Below are 20,258 nucleotides of genomic sequence, written 5' to 3'. Positions count from 1 at the left end.
TTTTAAAGGAAATACTAATGAACAATAAATATTTCAGAAAAATACTGACTTCTAATCAAAGAAACAAAATCTTGGGGTTTCAAAATTCCACCATTAAAAAAAATTTTTTTTTTAATTGAAGTATAGTTGATTGACAATATTGTATTAGTTTGGGGGGTAGAGCATAGTGATTCAGTTTTTCTTTTTCAGATTATATTCCGTTATAGGTTACTACAAGGTATTTAATATAATTCCTTGTGCTATACAGTAAATCCTTGTTGCTTATCTATTTTATATATAGTATAATAGTTCGCATATGTTAGTCGCACACTCCTAATCTGTCCCTCCCCCACTCCTTCTCTCCTTTGGTAACCATAGGTTTGTTTTCTGTCTGTGAATCTGTTTCTGTTTTGCATATACATTCATTTGTATTATTGTTTAGATTCCACATTACAAGTGATATCATACAGTAAAAAAAAAAAAAAAAAGTGAGTGTGTTCCTTATCTTGGCTTTACCTTCCCTCCAGACAGCAAATAACAGCAAACTTATTACTCAAGTGCACTCATTATCTTTGCTTCAATATTTTCAGTTACTTGATTCCAAATGGCCCCTTCATACGTTTTAAGTATGCTTGGCTCTCTCTTTTCATAAACAAACATGTAAATTAATAAATAGCTAGGCACTCTCTTGACACCAGCAGCCCTCTCTACCCAAGTAACCTGGTTTTTCCTAAGGGAAGATCAGCTACACCTGCATCTACTTCATTTCTCACTCTTCGTTCCAGTAAATCGGATCCTGGAGGCCCTCAGCATCCTTCCTCTGACATCATTTACGGCACTGTCATCAGTTTCATATTCGTGTCCCTAATGGATGGCTTTTGGTCTTCCGTGTGCTTGAGGTTACTGTAGCATTTGACATGGTACACCAGTCTTTTCCAGAAGTTTTCTTGGGTTTTAGGGCAAAATCCAAGGAAAAAACAAAAAAAAAAACAAAAACAAAACAAAACAACAACAAAAAAAAAACCTTGTATCGCTCAGCTGTTCTCAATCTCCTTTACAGGAATTTCTCCTGTGTGTCTCTTAAACATGGGTGCTCCCAAGACTGCTTCCCTTGTCAACCCTCTCTTCTTACCCCACGTGCTCTTCAGGGCTCAGGGCTGAATGTAGCCGCTCTGCACCTGTGAAGCCATGCTTGTTGTTAACTTAGTGCACTCTTTCCTTATCTGATGGGAAAGAACCTCTACTCTGAGCCAGCCAAATACCTCCCACCTGCCGCCCATCACGCCTCCCTTCTCCGCATCTCAGCCTTCCCATGGCCCAGAAACAAAAGTGGTAGCACCCGGCAGGGCAGGGCCACCAGGACCTGTGGCGGCTCCTCTGTTCTCTTCGGCCAGCGTCTGTGCTGTCCCCTTGTTAATACTTTTCATAATATACCTACATCAACTCCCATGGCTGTGACTAACACCTGTGTGGTGGTCAGACCCAAATCTCGTTTCAGTTTAGGGCTCTCTTGAGTGTTCTAGTTAAGTTCAGTGTTCAACACAGCCATCGTTTAAGGAGCACCTCCTGCATCAGGCTGTGCCACATGCTGGACATTCAGAAGACACAATCCTCATTCATTCATTCATTCACTCCTTCAGCAGTATTTATTGAGAACCTGTCACATGCCAAGCACCGTGTTGGGTGCTAAAACACAGTAGCACTCAAAGCAAAAGTGGTTTCGAATGACATAAAGCTTCCATTCTATCAATATCTGGGGTAGAGTGAGATGAGTAGTTATTTAGTTTTATTTCTGATAAATGCAATGAAGGGGAAATACAGAGTACTGTGAGATCATATAAAAGGTGAACCTAGCCTTGTCTTAGGGGAGGTGTGTGTCTGCCTCGGCAGAAATGGCATTTAAGTTGAGATGTAAAGGATAAAAATGTATTTCATTTTCAAGTTCTTATTATGTGTGACATGCACTGCTCTGAAATATTACAGATGTTAACTCATTTAATCCTCATAATAAACCTGTGAGGTAGGTACCAGCATCATCTCCTGTTTATAACGGGGAAACCGAGGCACAGAGAGGTAGTGTGACTTGCCCAAACTCACAGCAATCATAAGTAGTGTGCTCCAAACCTATGGCTTCCTGCCTTGTATGATCTACTCAACTTCAGATCTTAAGCCCCCCCCCGCCCCCCAGCTCGGGTTTACCCTGTTTCTAAGTCACTTCTCTCTAAGGCTGGCCATATATTGGAAGCCTCCAATGCCCTGAATTTGTTTTAGTTGACCTGAGCTCAGTGTTGCCATTGCTCGTGGAACATGATGACTCGCTGGGTGCCCACGGAGCTGCAGCTTCACTCCCAACCTCGGAATAGGCCTCGTAACCAGGCTCCAGATTAGCATTTCTGTTTCCCTGAGAGAGCAGACAACCTGCGCTGTGTCTGGCCACACTGCCCCAGGGTTCCATCCTGGTGTCCCCCAAGGGGCAAGATACACTCCTGCAGGAACCGGGGCCCTGCCCTACCTCACCCTCCAGACTGAGCCTCTTAGACACGGGTGCCAGCTCGGATTCGGCCCAAGGTTGCTGCATCCCTTGGATGCTGGGATTTGAGAGCAAACCACACGCCTGCAGTAGAGAAAGGCTGAAGGCAATTGTCCTGTGTTGACACAGTAGAGGATTCGGCAAGTTGCTCAGCACCCAGCCCCCTGCTCGGACCGTGGCTCCCCACTGCCTCCCTGGGTTACTTTTCTTGGCCCATCTGCACGGAATTTCCACCCCTAAGGGGTTTCCCCAAGCCCCTCTTTCTCTGTTCTCTCCACCTTCTCCATAACCTCATCCACATCACATTCCCATGATTAACGGATGCTGATGACACTAATTCTCGCTCCTTCCCAGTTCCTTCTCCTGAGTCATAAGCTCGTGTGGCCTATCGCCTACAAGTTACCATGGCAGGGGTGTCCCACAGGTATGCTAAACCCACATTCCTCCTCCCATATTCCCTCTACGAGTGGATGACATGCTACCTCTCCCCCACCCCACCAGTTATCTGCACACACGTCCCCCATGGAGAGCCTCCCTGGACTCCACACTCCCTCTCCTGCCCCACGTTGACCTCACCTTATCTGGGCAGTTCTACCTCTAAATCATCACCTGCCTCTGTTCACTTTCCTCTTTCCCCACCGCCGTAATCCATAGCTACAGCTTTGATGTAATTTCTTCGGGAAGACTTTCTTGACCTTATCTTCCTTACCTGCCCCCCGCACATAGACACACACACCCAAGTCTGGGATCCATTCCCCTCCTATGCATGCTTCCCCCATGACAGCACTTATTGTGCTGTGTCACAGTTGTCTCCTGTCTGTGTGTGCAGGGCAGGCTGTGTAGACAGGCAGCCTGGGTGGTGGCACATGGTACCATGTTTAGAAGAACCCCACACTTGGCTTAAGGCTCTGCTGTTGCCATCTTGAAACTTCGAATACTTTTTGATCCTGAGACCCCATTTTTATTCTGTGCTGGGCCCTGCCAGTTGTGTGTTCCCACCAGCTGTAAGCTCCACGAGGGCAGGGAAAGATCTGACTTGTTCAACATGCGTTCTCAGCACCTGGTACTTTGACTATGTAAAAAGTGGTTGAGAAATATTTGCTGAGTAGTTGAACCACTCAGGAGTCTAAAAGGCCCCACGTGTAAACGATCAGAATAATAGACACCTTGCAGTGGTACCGTGTACATTCACCGCAGCGATGGGCATAAGGCATCTAACACAGCTTCTGCCACCTAAAGTGCTCCCAGTCAATGTTCGTTCCTCTCCTTTTATGCTACAGCTCTCCCAGAGTTCTAATTTAAAATGGTATCTGGGCAGCAACCTCTCCTAACTTTCTACTAAGATATGTATTGAGACTGGAAAAGATGAGATCCCACTAGAAATTAAAATGAATAGTCAGCCTGAATCTGGGAGGCACCCCCATAACTGTGAGGCCAGCAAGACTGACTGAGAAACTCGTACCCTGGCTTTGTCGCATGATGCACCCCTGCTTCCCCTCACAAATGCAGATTACAGACAAAGAGTAAGAAGAGACTCAGTAGTGCCCCAGTTTCTGCCCACTGACTTGGAAAGCGGACAGCCTTCCAACCCATATGTGTCAGTGGAGAAGGCCAGTGAGGCTGGACCAGAATGAGTGAGGAGAGAACAGCAAGATGAAGCGGGAGAGGGAGGCAGGGGCAGGACTCTGCAGGACCCTGTAAGGATTTAGATGTGTCTTACGTGCAATGAAATGCCACTGGTATGTTTTAAGCAGGGCAGTGACAGTGGCTGTGGAGGCTTTCATAGTGGAGGATAAGCAGGCAGACCAGGAGGTTCTTACAATAACCTGGACAAAGGGTGACAATGGATGGAACCAGAGCAGTAGCAACGGCAACAGAAAGAACTGGACAGATTCCGGGCATATTTACAAGTAGAATGGACAGAACCCAGAGACTGACCAGCTACGTGGTTATCGAGAGAAAGGGGTGTCATGGACAACCCAATGATCAGTCAGCTAATGCCACGATGATGCTTGCTACAAACGAGCTCAAAACTGGTTGGCTTAGAGCAAGAAGCCTCTGCTTTTTTCTTTCCTGTGTCTCTGTGTTGGCCAGCATGGCTCTGCCTCGGAATTTACACTGGCAGGGCTGGGCTCTGGGCTCTGAGTTTGGTCAGCTCTGCTCATCATTCTAGTAGCAACTCTGGGCATATTCTTCCCATGTTGATAAGCAAGAATGCAAAAGTCAAGCCAAACCACACAGCGTATTTAAAGCCTCCACAGGCATCGTGTCTGCTCACATTCCACGGGTCAAAGCATGTCAAATGGACAAGCCCAAAGTCAGTGTGTCAGAGAAATATACTCCACCCCTTAGTGAGGGGTGGAGAGTGAGATAATATTGCCGAACAGTATTTCCATCTATCACACCAAGTTTCTGGAATGAGCAACTCAGTGGATGGAGGTCCTATTTACTTAATGAGTAAAACTGGTTAAGAGAAATATGTTCCCTCATGTATCAGTCAGCTTATGCTGTATAACAAACTGTCCTAAAATACAGTGGCTTAAAACAACAATCAGTTGTAAGTCCTCAAAATTCATTGTATTGCTAAAGTGGTTATTTTGGTCCTAGCCAGGATGGCTGGTTTCTACTGGTATTGCTTACACATCTCTGCTCATCGGGAGGCTCAGCTAGTGCTGGCTCATAGGGGATGGCCTCCTTTACATATGTGGACATTGGCCCAAGAATAGGTGGAACAGTGGCAATGACCAGGTCATATGTCTCTCATTGTCAGGCAGGCTAGAGAGGCTCATTCGCAGTGAAGTGGTCACAAGGTTCCCAAGAGCAGCAAGAGAAGGCAAGTCCCAAAGCGCTACAAACACTTTTCAGGCATTTGTTCGCATCACGTTTGTTAATGTCCTGTTGACCAATGCAAATCATGCGGCCAAGACCAGATTCAAGAGATGGAGAAATAAACCTCACGTCCTGATGGAATGAAGTACAGTTACATTGCAGTTAAGTATGCATGTAAGAATGAAAAGCATTTGTGACCACACTTGCAGTCTACCACACTTCACTACAACAGAGATACACTCTCATTTACAAAACACGAACTCTAAGCACTCTACAAGTATCAGATTTTCTAATGCTCATAACAATCCCATGACGCAGGTACTGTTATTATTCTCATTTTATAGGTGAGGAAACTGAGACACAAATAGGTTGAGTAACTTCAGTAACTTGCCCCAGATCACACAGCTCTTAGGGGATTTGAACCACACTGAGTGGCCCTAGAGTTTGTGCTGTGTACCACTACACTATATTAACTCTTAATGGGATACTCTGCCTTCTTGTCATCCTCTTCCTCCTCCAATAATAATAATAATAATAGAAACTGGGAGCTGGACAGACTACTTCCAGCAGTATATCTGAGAAAGAAAGCTGACCATCACCTAAAGAACAGAGCAAAAGGCACGTCCAGATGGATCATGTTTCCCTTTGAGAATGAATCAAGAAGAAAAGAACAACTTTGTGGGTCCTATGAACACTGGGCTACATTGCAATAGCTTCCCTCAATTTGATTTTTGAGAAAGTTTTTAAATACATTTTTTACTTATATTCCTCCTTTATCACTTTGGTTACTTGACTTTTGTTTTCTATTCTATACTCATAGCCAGATTTCTTTTTTTAATACAGAAACATTTCAAACATGTAAGAATGTACCAATAATAATAGATACTTCTGTATCCATTCTAATTATTAAACAGATATTAATGATTTTCCAAATTTCTTTAAGTTCTCACTTTAAAAAAAGAAAATAAGACATTATAGGTGGCTAGTATCAGTTAGCTTTTGCTGCATAACAAAGCACCCCCAAGTGGTAGCTTAAATGAGCAACTATTTAGTTCTCAATTCCAGATGAAAATGAGAGTCAGAGAGGATACGTCTGATCATAAGCATGTGGCAGAGATGATAAAAGAACCTAATTCTTTGGACTTTTGGTCTCAGGGTTTTTCTACTGAGCCATCCATTTTAGAGAAGGAATTCAATGGATATTTTTCTAGACATTCTGTGGGGATGTTTCTGGGTATTTCTAAAGAACTCTAGAGGTTGGCTGCACCAGTCAGTAGGTCTCATGTTATGTCAGAAGTTCTGCTTTTCCATTTTCTTTAACATAATCCTTTCTGACTATCTGAGTGATATATTTCACCATAATACTTCTGAGTATTGTTTTCAATGAGTCTTATTCTCCTACTGCTGTTCCCTAAATGATTAGGTGAATCCACCTAAGAAAATATCTATAAAACTGGGATATATTACCTTGATCAATTAGAACAGTGGTTCTCAAACTTTAGTGTGCATCAGAATCACCTAAAGAGCTGGTTAAAATACAGGTTACTGTGCCCCCAGACCCAGACTTCCTAGTTCTGTAGCTCTGGGTGGGCCCAAGGATTTGCATTTCTAAGTTCCTTAGTGATGCTGATGCTGCTGGTCTGGAGACCATGCAAGAATCACTGAATTAAAGTAAAGAGAAGAGTCATGCAAGTGTACTATACATAAGATTTGTGTTACAAGCACATTTTTTGTGGTATTATCTATAATAATAAAAATCAAAGACTACCAAAATGTCCAACAATACAAGACTTTTTTTTTTCAATACAAGACTTTTAAAGTAACTTCACATAATATCAAATGAAGAAAAGCAGGTTATCTTAATGTTGTGTATCTATGTATGTACACATACATACTTGGATTAATATTGACTGACAAAGTGTTAAAACAAAAAGTTATTTTTACCTTTTTCTGTGTGCTTTTCTACATTTCTTAGTTTTTCAATGGTCATATTTTGCTTTTGTGTAATAAAAAGTTATTAAAAATAAGCGTTTTAAAGTGTTTTAAGTACAAAAAAGATGAATAACTGAATTCAGCCATGATTGCTATTTCTCTTATTACTTGCTTATATCCAGCAATACTTAATCACCTCAGAAAATGTTACTCTCAGAATATTGTTTGAGAATATCCTAAGATAAAATATCTTGTCAGTCTTCATACATAATCAGTATCAGAACTGGTCATGTATAAGCGAGGCAGGATCACTTGGTATTCAGCGCACTGACTCTAGGGCCAGATTTCCTGAGTTTGAACCTTGTGCTCTGCCACTATATCACTGGGCAAGCTTCTTAACCAATGTATGTGTTAGTTTCTTCATCTGTAAAATAGGGATGATCACAGTACCTACACGACAGGGTTGTTGCGAGGATCAAATGAAATAAGAAACTTAATAAATGTTAGCTATTGTTATTTTTGTTTTAGTCCAGCAGTTGCCTATTACTAGCAAACACTCATTAATCATTAATATGTTTTCTATTTTTCTTATGTCTAGATCTGGATGTGTGGAGGCCAACTCTTTATACTCCCCTGCTCTCGAGTAGGACATATTGATAAGCAACACGTTGCAAACCACACTGGAATTGCAAAAGCCTTGGTGTATAATAATCTCAGACTGGTGCACGTTTGGCTAGATGAATACAAGGTGAAGGATGTGTCCCTGGTTTGGAAAGATGAGTGAGAGTACAGAGAGGGACTGGCTCTAAAGAAGCCTTCTGCTGCTTTCTAGATACCAATTTTTGTACTTTTCCTTAAATTAGGGCAACCCTTCAGCTGTTCACCCACCCATTTTCAGATGCTATTCTTAATTTGTTCATTTTAAGCTGCTGCACTTGCACCTTACTCTTTTTTTTTGTTTTTAAAATCTCTAAGGAAACTCAAGTTTCTCAGAAGTAAATCAACCAACACGAGAAGGCTTTTTTTACTCCCTAGATCTGTTTTCCTCCCCCAAAGATTGCCCATCTGCGGCAAATACCTCTCTCTGCCCCCATTCCCATGGGCGAATTTTGGATTCTCTTCCTCCACTACCAAGCTCCCAAGTGATGCGGCTGCAGCTGGTCTGGGGACCACACAAGAACCTCTGCTCCTTTTTTCTCTAACAGTCAAAGATTTTTTTTTTTGCAGTACGCGGGCCTCTCAATGCTGTGGCCTCTCCCGTTGCAGAGCACAGGCTCCGGCCTCCCGGACTGGGGCACGAACCCATGTCCCCTGCATCGGCAGGTGGACTCTCAACCACTGCGCCACCAGGGAAGCCCAACAGTCAAAGATTTTTACATCAAAGCCAGGCCCCTTCATTTGTGCATCTCCCCATGGTTTAAGCCCCTTGCCGGGACCTTTAGAATGCACATACAGAGAACATATAGATGCAGCTTCATTTTAATTTGAAAGTTCAAACAAATTTGGACAGTAACAACAAGACCTCCTTTCAGATACATGGGTAGAAATATGTAAGAATCTCTCTGTGATATTATATGTCCTGGTCTTGATCTAATATTTCTTTATTATTTTAAATTATAAAAGTAATAATACTCAATTTCTTGAGTAATCAGGGCAATATGAATTAAAACCTCAATGAGATATTTCTACATATTTCTACATACATGGCAAAACATTTTTAAAGTCTGATAGGACCATGTGTTGGCAAGCACAGGAAGTCTCAGACACTGGGTGGGAGTGTTAATTGTTACAAACTCACTTTGGAAAACAGTTTGGCAATATCAAGTAATAAAAGACATGAATATCCCATGATCCAGCAATTCCATCCTGTATATACACTACAGAAAGCATGCTTTTGTGCACCAGAACACATGAACAAGAATGTTTATAAACAGCATTGTTTGTGTTAGCCAAAACTGAATACAACCCAAATATTCATCAGGGGTGGAATGAATAAATATGATATGTTTAATGATATAATTCTATATAGCAATGAAAATTAATCAACTTTAAATATACATACAACAGTATAGGTAAATCCTAAAGATATAATGGTGGACAAAAGCAGCCAAACACAATAGAATATATACTGTATTTTTCCATTTCTATAAAGTTAAAAACAGGTAAAAATCAAACCGTGTAATCTATGTGTGGATAATTAGATATCGATACTAGAAAGAAAAGCAAAGAAATGAATACATAATCAGGATAGCACTTCAAACTAAGAGAAAGGGGCTTCCCTGGTGGCGCTAGTGGTTGAGAGTCCGCCTGCCGATGCAGTGGACATGGGTTTGTGCCCCGGTCCAGGAAGATCCCACATGCCGCAGAGCGGCTGGGCCCGTGAGCCATGGCCGCTGAGCCTGCGCGTCCGGAGCCTGTGCTCCATCAACGGGAGAGGCCACAACAGTGAGAGGCCCGCGTACCGCAAAAAAAAAAAAACAAAAGAAAAAAAACTAAGAGAAAGGATTATGATCAGGAAAGGAAAGGCAAGGGCCTCTGAGATGCTGATTATGTTCTATTTCTTGACTTAGGGTTTCTGGGGTTGATTTTTCAACAATTCACTAAGGTGCACATTTATATTCTATGTGCTTTTTTCGGTATGTTTATTATATTTCCTGATTTTTAAAAAAAAGTTTTTAAAAAGGTAACGCATACACATTTTTGTCTTACAGTATTGAAAAGCATGAAGTGAAAAGTAAACTTTCTAAGCCCGTAGTTTCACCCCTCAGAAGCCACCACTAAATTACTGTCTGTAGTTTCCTGTTAACATGCACATACACACGAGTATATATCCTTTTCTTTTACCTAACTCGATTTGAGCAGCAATATTTTGTTGTAATTTTTCCATTTATTAGTATAATTTAAAAACATACTTTCAAAGTCTTTTAAAATCAGAGCAGATAAACATGTCGTCCTTTTAAATATTTCCTTTGAATGGATCTCTTAAAATTGATTCCATTCAGAAATAGCCCCCAGAGATAAACATTCTGATCATCTTGGCTTTTTGTTACTCCTTAACAGTGCCAAAATGAACATCCTTTACATGTATCTCTTTGCACATTTGTGCAGCTATATCTTGAATAAATCTGAAGACATGAACTTGTGGACCATGAGTTAGTGCATCTTAAATCTTGATGAATAATGTCCAAATGGTCCTCAACTATTCCACCCCTAGTTTTAATTAAACTTTGTATTTCTTCTAATCTGATAGGTTAAAAATGATATCTCATTGTTTAATATTGCATTTCTTTAGTTATGAGAGATTTTAAGCTTTTTTTTTTTTTTTTCTGTGACCAGAGGTCACATTTAAATGGTTGACTTGAACACAGTTAGGACTGAGTAGTTTACTGAATTTCATGGGGGATATAGTTACCAAAAGTTCCATCTGATATAAAAAGCATGTAATGTTTGGCATAAAATCAATGGATTGTATGACACAGCATGTTGGGAAGTTGAGTGAATGTCATTGGGCAAAACAGGCTTTGGACAGGGAGATGTTGGCTAAGGTCTTCTCTGCCTTCACTCCAAAACGAGGACACCCTCCCTCAGGCCCATTCTCTGCACCAATCCCCCCTGGGGAACTAGGAGTGGCAAGACATGATGGCAAAGACCTAAAGATCCCTGGGGAGAATCCAACATGGCATGCCCATACTATGCTAATTTGGGTAAGCAAGCTCTCTCATTCAACAATATTACTATGCTATATACCAGGCACTGGGAATACACAGATGAAAATACAAAGGTTCTGCTTTCAAGGAGGCTTTGGTCTACTTAGAATACCTCTTTTAACATGGCAGAGCTTGAGTCCATTAGACACTCATACTTGGTGCTTCCTTAAATCAAGAACGCAGAAAAGACTAACCAGGTGTGGTGATAATAATGGCCGACACTGACATGACACCTACTCTGTGCCAGCCTTAGTCTCCTAAGAGCTTTGCACGTATGAAAGTGTTCAGTCCTCACCACAGTCTCATGAGGGTGGCAGCCAAGGTCACATAGCTAATAAATAGCAGAGCCAGAAATTGAAGCCAGGTTGTCTTCCTCCAGAGTCAATTTGCCCTTAGCCGTCACCAACCCCCATTTCTGAAACCATGGAGGTGTTGATAGGGATTGGGGAGTGAGGGCTTTTGTCCTTGAGTATCATTGAGAGAGTAGGAGAAAGGGGAAACACTACAATAGGTGGCTATGATTCTAGAACTCTTGAGAAGCAGGACTTAGACTTGCTGAGTCCCTCTACGCTACTTTCATCGTGGTCTGTCACAGCACATCCGGTGAATATATGTGGGGTGAGTGAGTCCCAGCTCCTATGTGTGTCTCTGCCCTCCCCATTACAGAGGGAAGGCTTTCTGTTGTTGTTTTGTTTTGTTTTAGTTCAGATGAAAATACATACTGCTATGTTAGATATCATGATTTGATTACCAAAAATTTGTCTGGTTTAATGACTCTCTCTTTCCATTTAGGAGCAGGTATTTTTACGAAGACCTAATCTGAAATATCTTGCCTATGGAGATATTAGTGAGCGTGTTGAATTAAGGAAACGATTGGGTTGCAAGTCATTTCAGTGGTATTTGGATACTGTCTTCCCGGAACTGGAGACCTCTTAAGAGAGCCTCATGAAAGGAAAACCAATCATTTTCATGAATAAAGCGTTAAAAATTCCCCTAGTCCTTCAACATGGAGAAGAGAACATGTTTGGAACATCATGAAATTATGTGAACTACAGTAAGAAGTACAACCAGAATGGTCTACAACAGAAGTGCCTTTTCTGCCACTAAATTTCTGGGGTGGCAAGACCTTAAGCATTAGAAATGCATGCTGTCACACCCTTAAGGCTGTCATAAAATCGATTGAGATAAAGTGTGTTATCTCCAGTTATTTGCCAAGCTCACTTCGTCCTGGTAGACCGTAAGGACTGCTCAACTCTTGGTCAACTCAATTCCTACTCCAGATAGGTGACCTGGGCTGGTGACCTCCCCAGAAAGACATTCTCAGAGAGCCTTGGTTGGTCCATTCAACTGTATTGAGCTCCTTTCTTGCTGCCAGTGTAGATTCTGGCCTTGACACATTGCTTGGTTGGGTTCCTGAGTTTCTGATGTCCAGTCACTTGCCTGGGTGTCCTGGTCCAGCTCTCCAGGCCAGCCTCCCTGTTTGTTTCTGTTGGCCCTTCAGTTAACTGGAGACATTCCCTCTTCCCTACTTCTGGTTTTGCCTTTTTCACGTGTGTTCCCTCCTATGGCTCTGGCCTTCAGCTCTCCTGACACTTCTTGGCTTGTGTGCCTTGTTGATAATCTGTGTTCGACATGACTCAAGAAAACTGTTTAGCTGGGATTGGGGAAGAGGTAACTAGGTTCAATATCCATCCTGTGTGGACACACTCCCAGGTGTCTAAAGTACTTCTATCAGGTTAGAGGGATGGCTGTTGCATTCACCCTGGTGAAGGCAGCTAGAAAAGTGAAAAATATATTTAATTCACAAAACGAAGAGAATGAGAAAATGAGGGAAGGAATACATTGAAAGGAGTAAAAAGGAGGAGGCTTAGGATAGAATCACTAAATCATAGCTTCTGCTGGAGAAAATATAAACTAGTTTTTTACAGCAGAAAACGACTTGACTCATCTATTATGCTCATTTAATCAACAACTGAATGGTCATCTCAGGCCAGGTGTCCTTCTAGGTGCTGGGATGCAGCTGACAATGGGGCAGGTAAACATCCCTCCCTTCATGGAGCTTGTGTTCTTTGAAATAATATATACAATGTAAAGAAAAAAGAACCAGTTTATAATGTCATTATACCCATGTATTTGGCAAAGTACTCTATAAAATCTGTTGCTGGAAAGATATGGGAAAAACCTGTGCCCAAATATTACAGATGGCCAGGGTAACTTGATTGAGCTTTTAAAAGGTCAATCTGGCAGCACAAAGTAATTGCCACGTGATTAGTATATTCTGGGCCCATGTTTATACCTTAGCTGCTCTAGAAAGTAATAAAAAATTGATTGTAATAAACCTATGAATCCATTAAAATTAGAGTAAAATACAAAATAAAATTTCTGCAGCCGAAGGAGAAAAGAGAATTGTAGTATAAATTCAGAGAATCTTCTTGTTTGGTAAGCATAAAGAAGGATGTAAATATCAGCTTTGCCAAAAGAAAAATGTTCTTTTTCTTAGAGCCATGGGCCTAATATTCAGTCTTAGTTTTTTAATGTAATTTAGTTCAGGTCCTAAATAGCATGAATAAGTCTTAGAAGCGATGTAGAATGTTGCTTAAACAATCTCCTCTAGAATATTGTTTCAGCTGACTCTGGAATAGAAAACAAATCAGAATCAACATCCAAGTACTTGGTGTGATTGAAAGGAAACCCTTACTTGCCCGTAGGTGGCAATTACGGTTTTGTATAGAAATTTTAAAATCTGATTTGTATCCTGGAGCTATTTGAGAAAGTATCTGCTCACCTGCTCAAGGCTTTTCACACAACAGTTTTGGGTATGACCAAACACTTGGACAAGCCTTACATTAGCCAGAGAATTCTGTAAGGAAAGCATACTTTCAGGAATTTATCCTAAGACACACCGAGATGAAATAAAAATAAGAGCTAACAATTACTGAGCTCTCACTATGTTTCATACCCCCTGGTAGGTACTCTGCATAGATTATCTCATGTCATCCACACAACTTTACAAGATAGTTCCTATTGTTATTACCATATCATAAAACAGAAAACTAAGTTTAAAACTTGTCCAGGGTTAGCGTTGCCAGATTTAGCAAATAAAAGTACAGCATGCCCTGGTAAACTTGAATTTTGGATAAACAATAATATCTTAGTAAAGTATATTCCACATATTCTATGGGACATGCTAGTGAATTTTTTTTTATCTGAAATTCAAATTTTAAGCCTCCTATATTTCCTCTGGCAACTGTATCTAGGGATAGATGAACACAGCCCATAGACTAGCCTATGCCCAGCCTCAAAGACCCCGGGTTTAGATGCTACACTGCAAAAAGCATATTCATGTCATTCTTTCTAATGGTAAAAAATTGGAGCTAACCCAAAGCTTCAATTTCTGGAATGGTACGACTGTACATTAATTTGGTGGGACAGTATGAACCCATTTAAAATAACAGCTAGAAACAGATCTCCACACCCATCAGAATGGCAAATAAAATGTCTGACACAGACAAGGGTCGGGTGAAGGTGGAGCAATGGCCGGTCTCCTGCACTGACTGCACCTTAGGACACTGATTTCAGACTTTGATGTGTACATAAATCACCTGGCCACGGCGGTAAAACGCATATTTTGATTACTTAAGTACGTCTGGCATGGGGCCTGCCGACTGAAAAAAAATGCATAACCTAAACGTTGAGAATTCTGTTTTATTTGGCAGACAAAACCGAGGATTCAAGCCTGGGACACAGCCTCTCAGGTAGCTCTGCGGGACTGCTCTGAAGAGGTGAGGTGGGGGAGACAGGATAGATAGGAGTTTTCGCAACGAAGATCGGATAGTCTGAACATCAAAGGTTACTGTTAAAGAAAATCAATCAAACGCAAGTTAAGGAATTTAGTGCTTTCCTATACATGGGAATTGCAAGAGCCAGGGCGTACTGAGATCATTTCTTTGCTATGCACCCTAACCAACCAGAGCCAGGATCCTGTTCTTCCCCATCCTGAGTGCACCATTTGGGGGTGGCCACAGTGGCTGGGGGCTTGGCAGCGGACAGCCCGTTTCCACCCTGAGTTACCTCCGGGCGGGCGGGCGGGGGCTGTAATGGTCATGGCCTGATGGCTGCAACATCCTTTGCTTACTGATAGGTGGCTGAAGAGTCAGGATTTCTAGCAAGCCCCCCGTGACCCCATGTGCCTTCCTGCGGCTGCTCTGCGGGCGCGCTGTACTTTCCCACCCTTACCACCAACCCGTGAGGTTTTATCACAGTTTCTGCCAAGCCTTGACATTTTAACCTACAGTTCTTTTATCATAAGCGGGGTCGCACATCTTTCAATATGTTTAAGGAATTTGTCTTCAATGAGCCCATTTATGTAAGAGTTAAAAACGCGAAGGCCGCCCGCGACCGACCCCCGAGCCCACCCGCAGGCGCTGGGCCTCGGGAACGTGTGGAGCCCGGGGGCCGCGACGCGCCCGCAGCGGGCGGTGACGTCACGCGCGGGGCCGGGGCCGCCCGTCACGTGGCCCCGGCGGGCGCGCGCTCGGGCCGAGGCCGCGGCGCGGGCACTGGGCAAGCGTTGGGAGCGCTGGTGTGCCCGCTGCTGCGCCCGCTGCTGCGTTTGCTTGCCGGCAGCTCCGCCCGCTGCGGCGAATGCGGCTCGGACCCGGGCCGTGGCGGGAGCGAAGATGCCACAGCCCGAGTCCCGAAAGGCCGGGGTCCTGCGCTGCCGGCGTCGGGGTGAGTAGCGGATGGCCCGGCGGCGGCGTGTGAGCCTGCGCGGCCTCCGTCCGTCCCCTCAGCGCCTCAGGCGAGCGGCCGCGGCCCGAGCGCCCGGAGAGTCGGAGGCTTCGCCCCGGCCCGCCGCCCTCAGCGGGGTCTCTGGCCGCTGGCCCGGCGTCCGGGAGTGTGTGGGGCGTTGGCAGAGCCGACGCGGCCCTGGAGGCCGGGGGTGGGCCGTGGAGGCGCCTGGCTCGCGGGGGACGGCCGCGGGCGGCGTGAGAAAGACCCGCTCCCCCGCCCCACGGCGCTTTTTGCTAAAATGCCCCAGAAAATGGTTGCAGAAATTTTCGAAACGTATAGAAACTAGAGCGAAAACTTCGCTGGTATCCTGCCCTCAGTTTCCACGGTATTCGGGCAGTGTTCACATTTCCTTAAAGGAATTTTTTTTTAATTGTTCTTTTAGTGGTTGGTTTGTGCCGCTCAGGATTTGAGCGGGTCCTTGCGTGGCGTTCGGTGGACGAGCATCTTCAGTTTCCCTTTTCTTTGCAAGGTATTTGTTGAAGAAATTGGGTTATTTGTCTTGCACAATTTCCCAGCCTCTTAAAGTACGTGCCGTTTGGATAAATATAAAAATATCAAGTCTCCACCCTCCATTACTGGTAGATTTCACCGTTTGAGTGATATTAATATGCCCATGATGGAAGAGCTGTGTGTGTTTTTATCATCGAAGAAGATTTGGTCCAGCATTCCTTTTTACTTCGTGCTAGGAAAGCTGTTGGTTGGTTGGTTTTCCAAATGTAAGATGAAATTATAACTTTGAAATGCTTCTCATACTGCTGTGCGCCAATAAAATATTGTGATGCTACTCTCGTCCCCCAAATAAGAGTTTTAGGCCAGACTTTTTTTTTTTAACGACACTCAATTCTTAGCTGTTACCTAGATATCCTAGATATATACCGTATGTTAAGGTCTACTCTGCCTTGAGAAAGATCTAAACCAGAAAACCTCTCTCTACCCTTAATGTTATCAGTAGAGCTTTTCAAATTAAACGTCATGAAACAGTAGTCCACACCGCTCCTGCCTCCTCTTGACAATTTCTGTGCTGTTCTTTGCAATTTGAGTTCTATCTTCACTTTTCTTTTTTTTTTTACTCTTTTATTATGGTGGTAAAATACACATACCGTGAAGTTGATTGTTCTAAGCATTTTTAAGTGTACAGCTCAGAGGTACTAAGTACATTCACAGTATTGTGTCACCATCACCGCTATTTCCAAAAGTTTCTCCCTTACCCTAAACACAAACTCTGAAACCATTAAGCATTAACTCCCCATTTCCCCTCCTCCCAGCCCTTTCTGTCTCCGAATTTGCTTATTCTAGAGGCCTCACAGAATTGGAATCGTACAGTATTTGCCCTTTTGTGTTTGGCTTATTTCATCTAATGTGTTCAAGGTTCATCCATGCCGTAGTGTCTCTCAGACTTCATTCTTGGGTATGGCTGGCTACTACTCTGCCGAGTGGCTGTAGCACAGTTTGTTTATCCATTCATCCGTTGATGGACACTAGGTTGTTGCTGTGTTTTGGCTGCTGTGAATAACACTGCTGTGGACATGTGTTTACATGTGTCTGGGTGAGTCTAACTGGCCTCCCTGGCTCTAGATTTTTTTTTTTTTCCTCTGTCCCAAACCATTTTACACACTGTTCCTAGAATTTTCTTCCTAAGGTGTATTTGCTTAAAGACGTGAGTTAGCTTCCTTTTGCATGCAGAACAAGTTAATTCTCATCCTCAGGGTCATAGCCCCAGCCTGTCCTCATAGAATTAATCACCTTCCACTAGCCTTAACCAGCTGTGTGTATTCATTATAGCCAACCTTCCTACTTGGTATTCTGTTTGGAAAACTAAAAACAAATGTTGCAGTTTCTCAGGACTTCAGCTCTCCGCTTGAGATATTTCAGTTTTTGGCCATTGAAGTCTTAAAGTCAAACTTAAATCTTAACTTCTATAAGGCATTTCCTTCAAGTTTTTCATATGAAATTAATTTGGCCTTTGTACTTATTTGTATATACTGTGGTTTATTTATATCTTTATTATGGAATTTTTTAGAGTTTGCTTTAGGATATACCCAGTTTTTCACTTGATTTATTATTTCTTTAGGATTTTTATTCTTAGAGAAAGTGGGATTACTGACCAAAGTGTATAAAGGTTTTTAAGGCTCCTATGCCATTGTTAAACTGCTTTTTAAAAAGGCCCTGCAATTTATGACTTTCATCACGGATAACTGTATCATTTAACTACATGTACTTCAGTGAGTACTGAAAATGTTGCTAATTTGAGTTAGAAAATAGTACCTTATTTTTATTTGCATATCTTTACTAATTATTGAGACTGAAGACTTTTTCCTGTGTATTTCCAAGTTCATCCAGGTTGTTTCATTGATCCATACAGCTGACCTCGAACAACACAGATTTGAACTGCACAGGTCCATTTATACGCAGATTTTTTGGTCAACAGTAAATACTATGGTACAACAAGATCTGCGATTGGTCAGATCCTCTGATATGGAAGGCCTACTGTATAAGCAGATTTCAACTGCGTGGAGGGTTGTTGTTCCTCCCTGCCGTATCGTTCAAGGGTCAGCTGTAGTTGGAAAAATGCTATATGTAGAGTCCCAGCCCCAGCATTACAGAACAGAACAGTTTCTCAAACTTGGCATTGTTGACATTTTGAGCCGGATAATTCTTCATTGCTGGGGACTGTCCTCTGCATTGTAGGAGGTTTAGCAGCATCCCTGGCCTCTACCCACCACATGTTAGTAGGATCCCCCAATCTGTGACAACCCAAAATATTTCTGGACATTCCCAAAAGACCCCGGTGGTGTCCCGGTTTTCCCAGACATTGCCAAATATCTCAGGCTCTGGCTGAGAGCCACTGGAGTATAGAGAGTGGACTTAGAGCTAGGAGACTAACTTCACTGGTACAATTCACCCTTCTGATACTCTGCATCTATACACAGCCTACAACGTGCATTTCCATGTGAACATTCTGTTATCTACAGACTAAATTTTTAAGTTGATCTCCTATGAATCTTCTGTTAAAATAATAAGGAGGAAGCAGAAGTGAGGAGAAAATACTTAATATATACAAATACACACAAAACTCATAAGGACAGACTACTAGAATCTGTGTCCATGGACCAAAATTAGTGGAGAATTTAGTCGTGTAAGCACATTATAACCCCTAGAAACCAACATACATACAGAACCCAAAACGGTAGTGTAAAGGTCAAAGGAGCGTTTGTTGGGTTATAGCTACACACACACACACACACACACATATATATACACACACACCCATTTATATATAAACACATTTATATATATACACTTATATATATTTAAAAGGTTTACTATGGAAAATTTCAGACATGAAGAAAATTAATAGATTTTAAATAACCTATTAATGCTCAATCTTTTTCCATCTGTAATCCCTATCACTATGAACTCATGGATATTTATCTTATACTTTGGGTTATAATGCAATACCACTTTATTTTTTGCTCAAATTGTTTTAGCTATGGCCATTGTAAGCTCCTTCAGTTGGTTCCACCTGTTCCTCTGACATACCCCCATCATTGTGGGTTTCTTCTTGTTTTTTTTGTGGTACTTCCTTACTTTCTGGCACTACAAGGTACTTCAGGCTCATCTGGTATATTTCCTTTCCCCGTCCTAGCGTCAGTTATTTCTTCAAGGAGCTTTGGTTCTTTTTATTGGAGAATGCTGTTAGAAACCAAGATTTGGGGGACATCACTGGTGGTGCAGTGATTAAGAATCCGCCTGCCAATTCAGGGGACATGGGTTCGAGCCCTGGTCCGGGAAGATCCCACATGCTGTGGAGCAACTAAGCCCATGTGGCACAACTACTGATCCTACGCTCTAGGGCCGGTGAGCCACAACTACTGAGCCCACATGCCACAACTACCAAAGCCTGTGCACCTAGAGCCCATGCTCTGCAACAAGAGAAGCCACTGTGATGAGAAGCCCGTGCACCACAAAGAAGAGTAAACCCTGCTTGCTGCAACTAGAGAAAGCCCACACCCAGCAACGAAGACCCAACACAGCCAAAAATAAATAAATAAATAAAATTTATTAAAAAATACCCCCCCCAAAAAAAATACCCCAAGATTTGGGCACTAGGTATGCTTGTTGTCACTTGGGGTGTCATTCTTCTAGGCCCTCTCATCTGACAAGCAAGGAAATATATATATATACATATATGGAAATACATGTGTAACCATCTGTATCTAAAGCTAACATGTTAAGCTAAAAATGGGTTCATACTCATGTCTTGAACTCGAATCCATTTTAATGCTATAAATTTCCTTCTAATCACTACTTTTGCTGCATCCCACAAATTTTAATAAGCTGTATTTTCATTTTCATTTAGTTCAAAATATTTTAAAATTTCTCTTGAGACTTTAATTTCCAGATATCTGGGGTTTTTTTTTTTTTTTAACCTTTCTGTTACTGATTTCTAGTTTAATTCCACTGTGTCTAAGAACATACTTTGTATG

The 20,258-nt window shown here is 42.4% G+C and overlaps 2 protein-coding genes across 6 annotated transcripts in view; both read left to right on the top strand.

Annotated features, from left to right (window-relative positions):
* The window catches only part of GALNTL5 (polypeptide N-acetylgalactosaminyltransferase like 5), a gene marked incomplete at its 5' end in the record, with an annotated part of 67,899 nt that extends 55,837 nt beyond the window's left edge, over positions 1-12,062 (top strand). The window contains 2 exons of the mRNA XM_082662401.1: positions 7,869-8,018; positions 11,770-12,062. Coding sequence (XP_082518527.1) covers positions 7,869-8,018; positions 11,770-11,913 — 294 coding nt within the window. The 3' untranslated portion in view covers positions 11,914-12,062. The remainder of the gene's footprint in view (positions 1-7,868; positions 8,019-11,769) is intronic.
* A 3,475-nt stretch (positions 12,063-15,537) lies between these two features.
* GALNT11 (polypeptide N-acetylgalactosaminyltransferase 11) overlaps positions 15,538-20,258 on the top strand; it is a 54,753-nt gene continuing 50,032 nt past the window's right edge. For 4 of the 5 annotated variants that reach the window (XR_014297211.1, XM_082661969.1, XM_082661967.1 and 1 more), the window contains exon 1: positions 15,538-15,708. The gene's annotated coding sequence lies outside the window, so the exon portion shown is untranslated. Of the gene's footprint in view, positions 15,709-16,171; positions 16,241-20,258 lie in introns of those variants that run through there. The other variant, XM_082661968.1, reaches the window with a different exon arrangement.

Source organism: Grampus griseus, assembly GCF_964374135.1.
Source record: "Grampus griseus genome assembly, chromosome: 9".
In the NCBI taxonomy this organism is placed as follows: Eukaryota; Metazoa; Chordata; class Mammalia; order Artiodactyla; family Delphinidae; genus Grampus; species Grampus griseus.
This window is presented reverse-complemented; position numbering and strand designations above follow the sequence as displayed.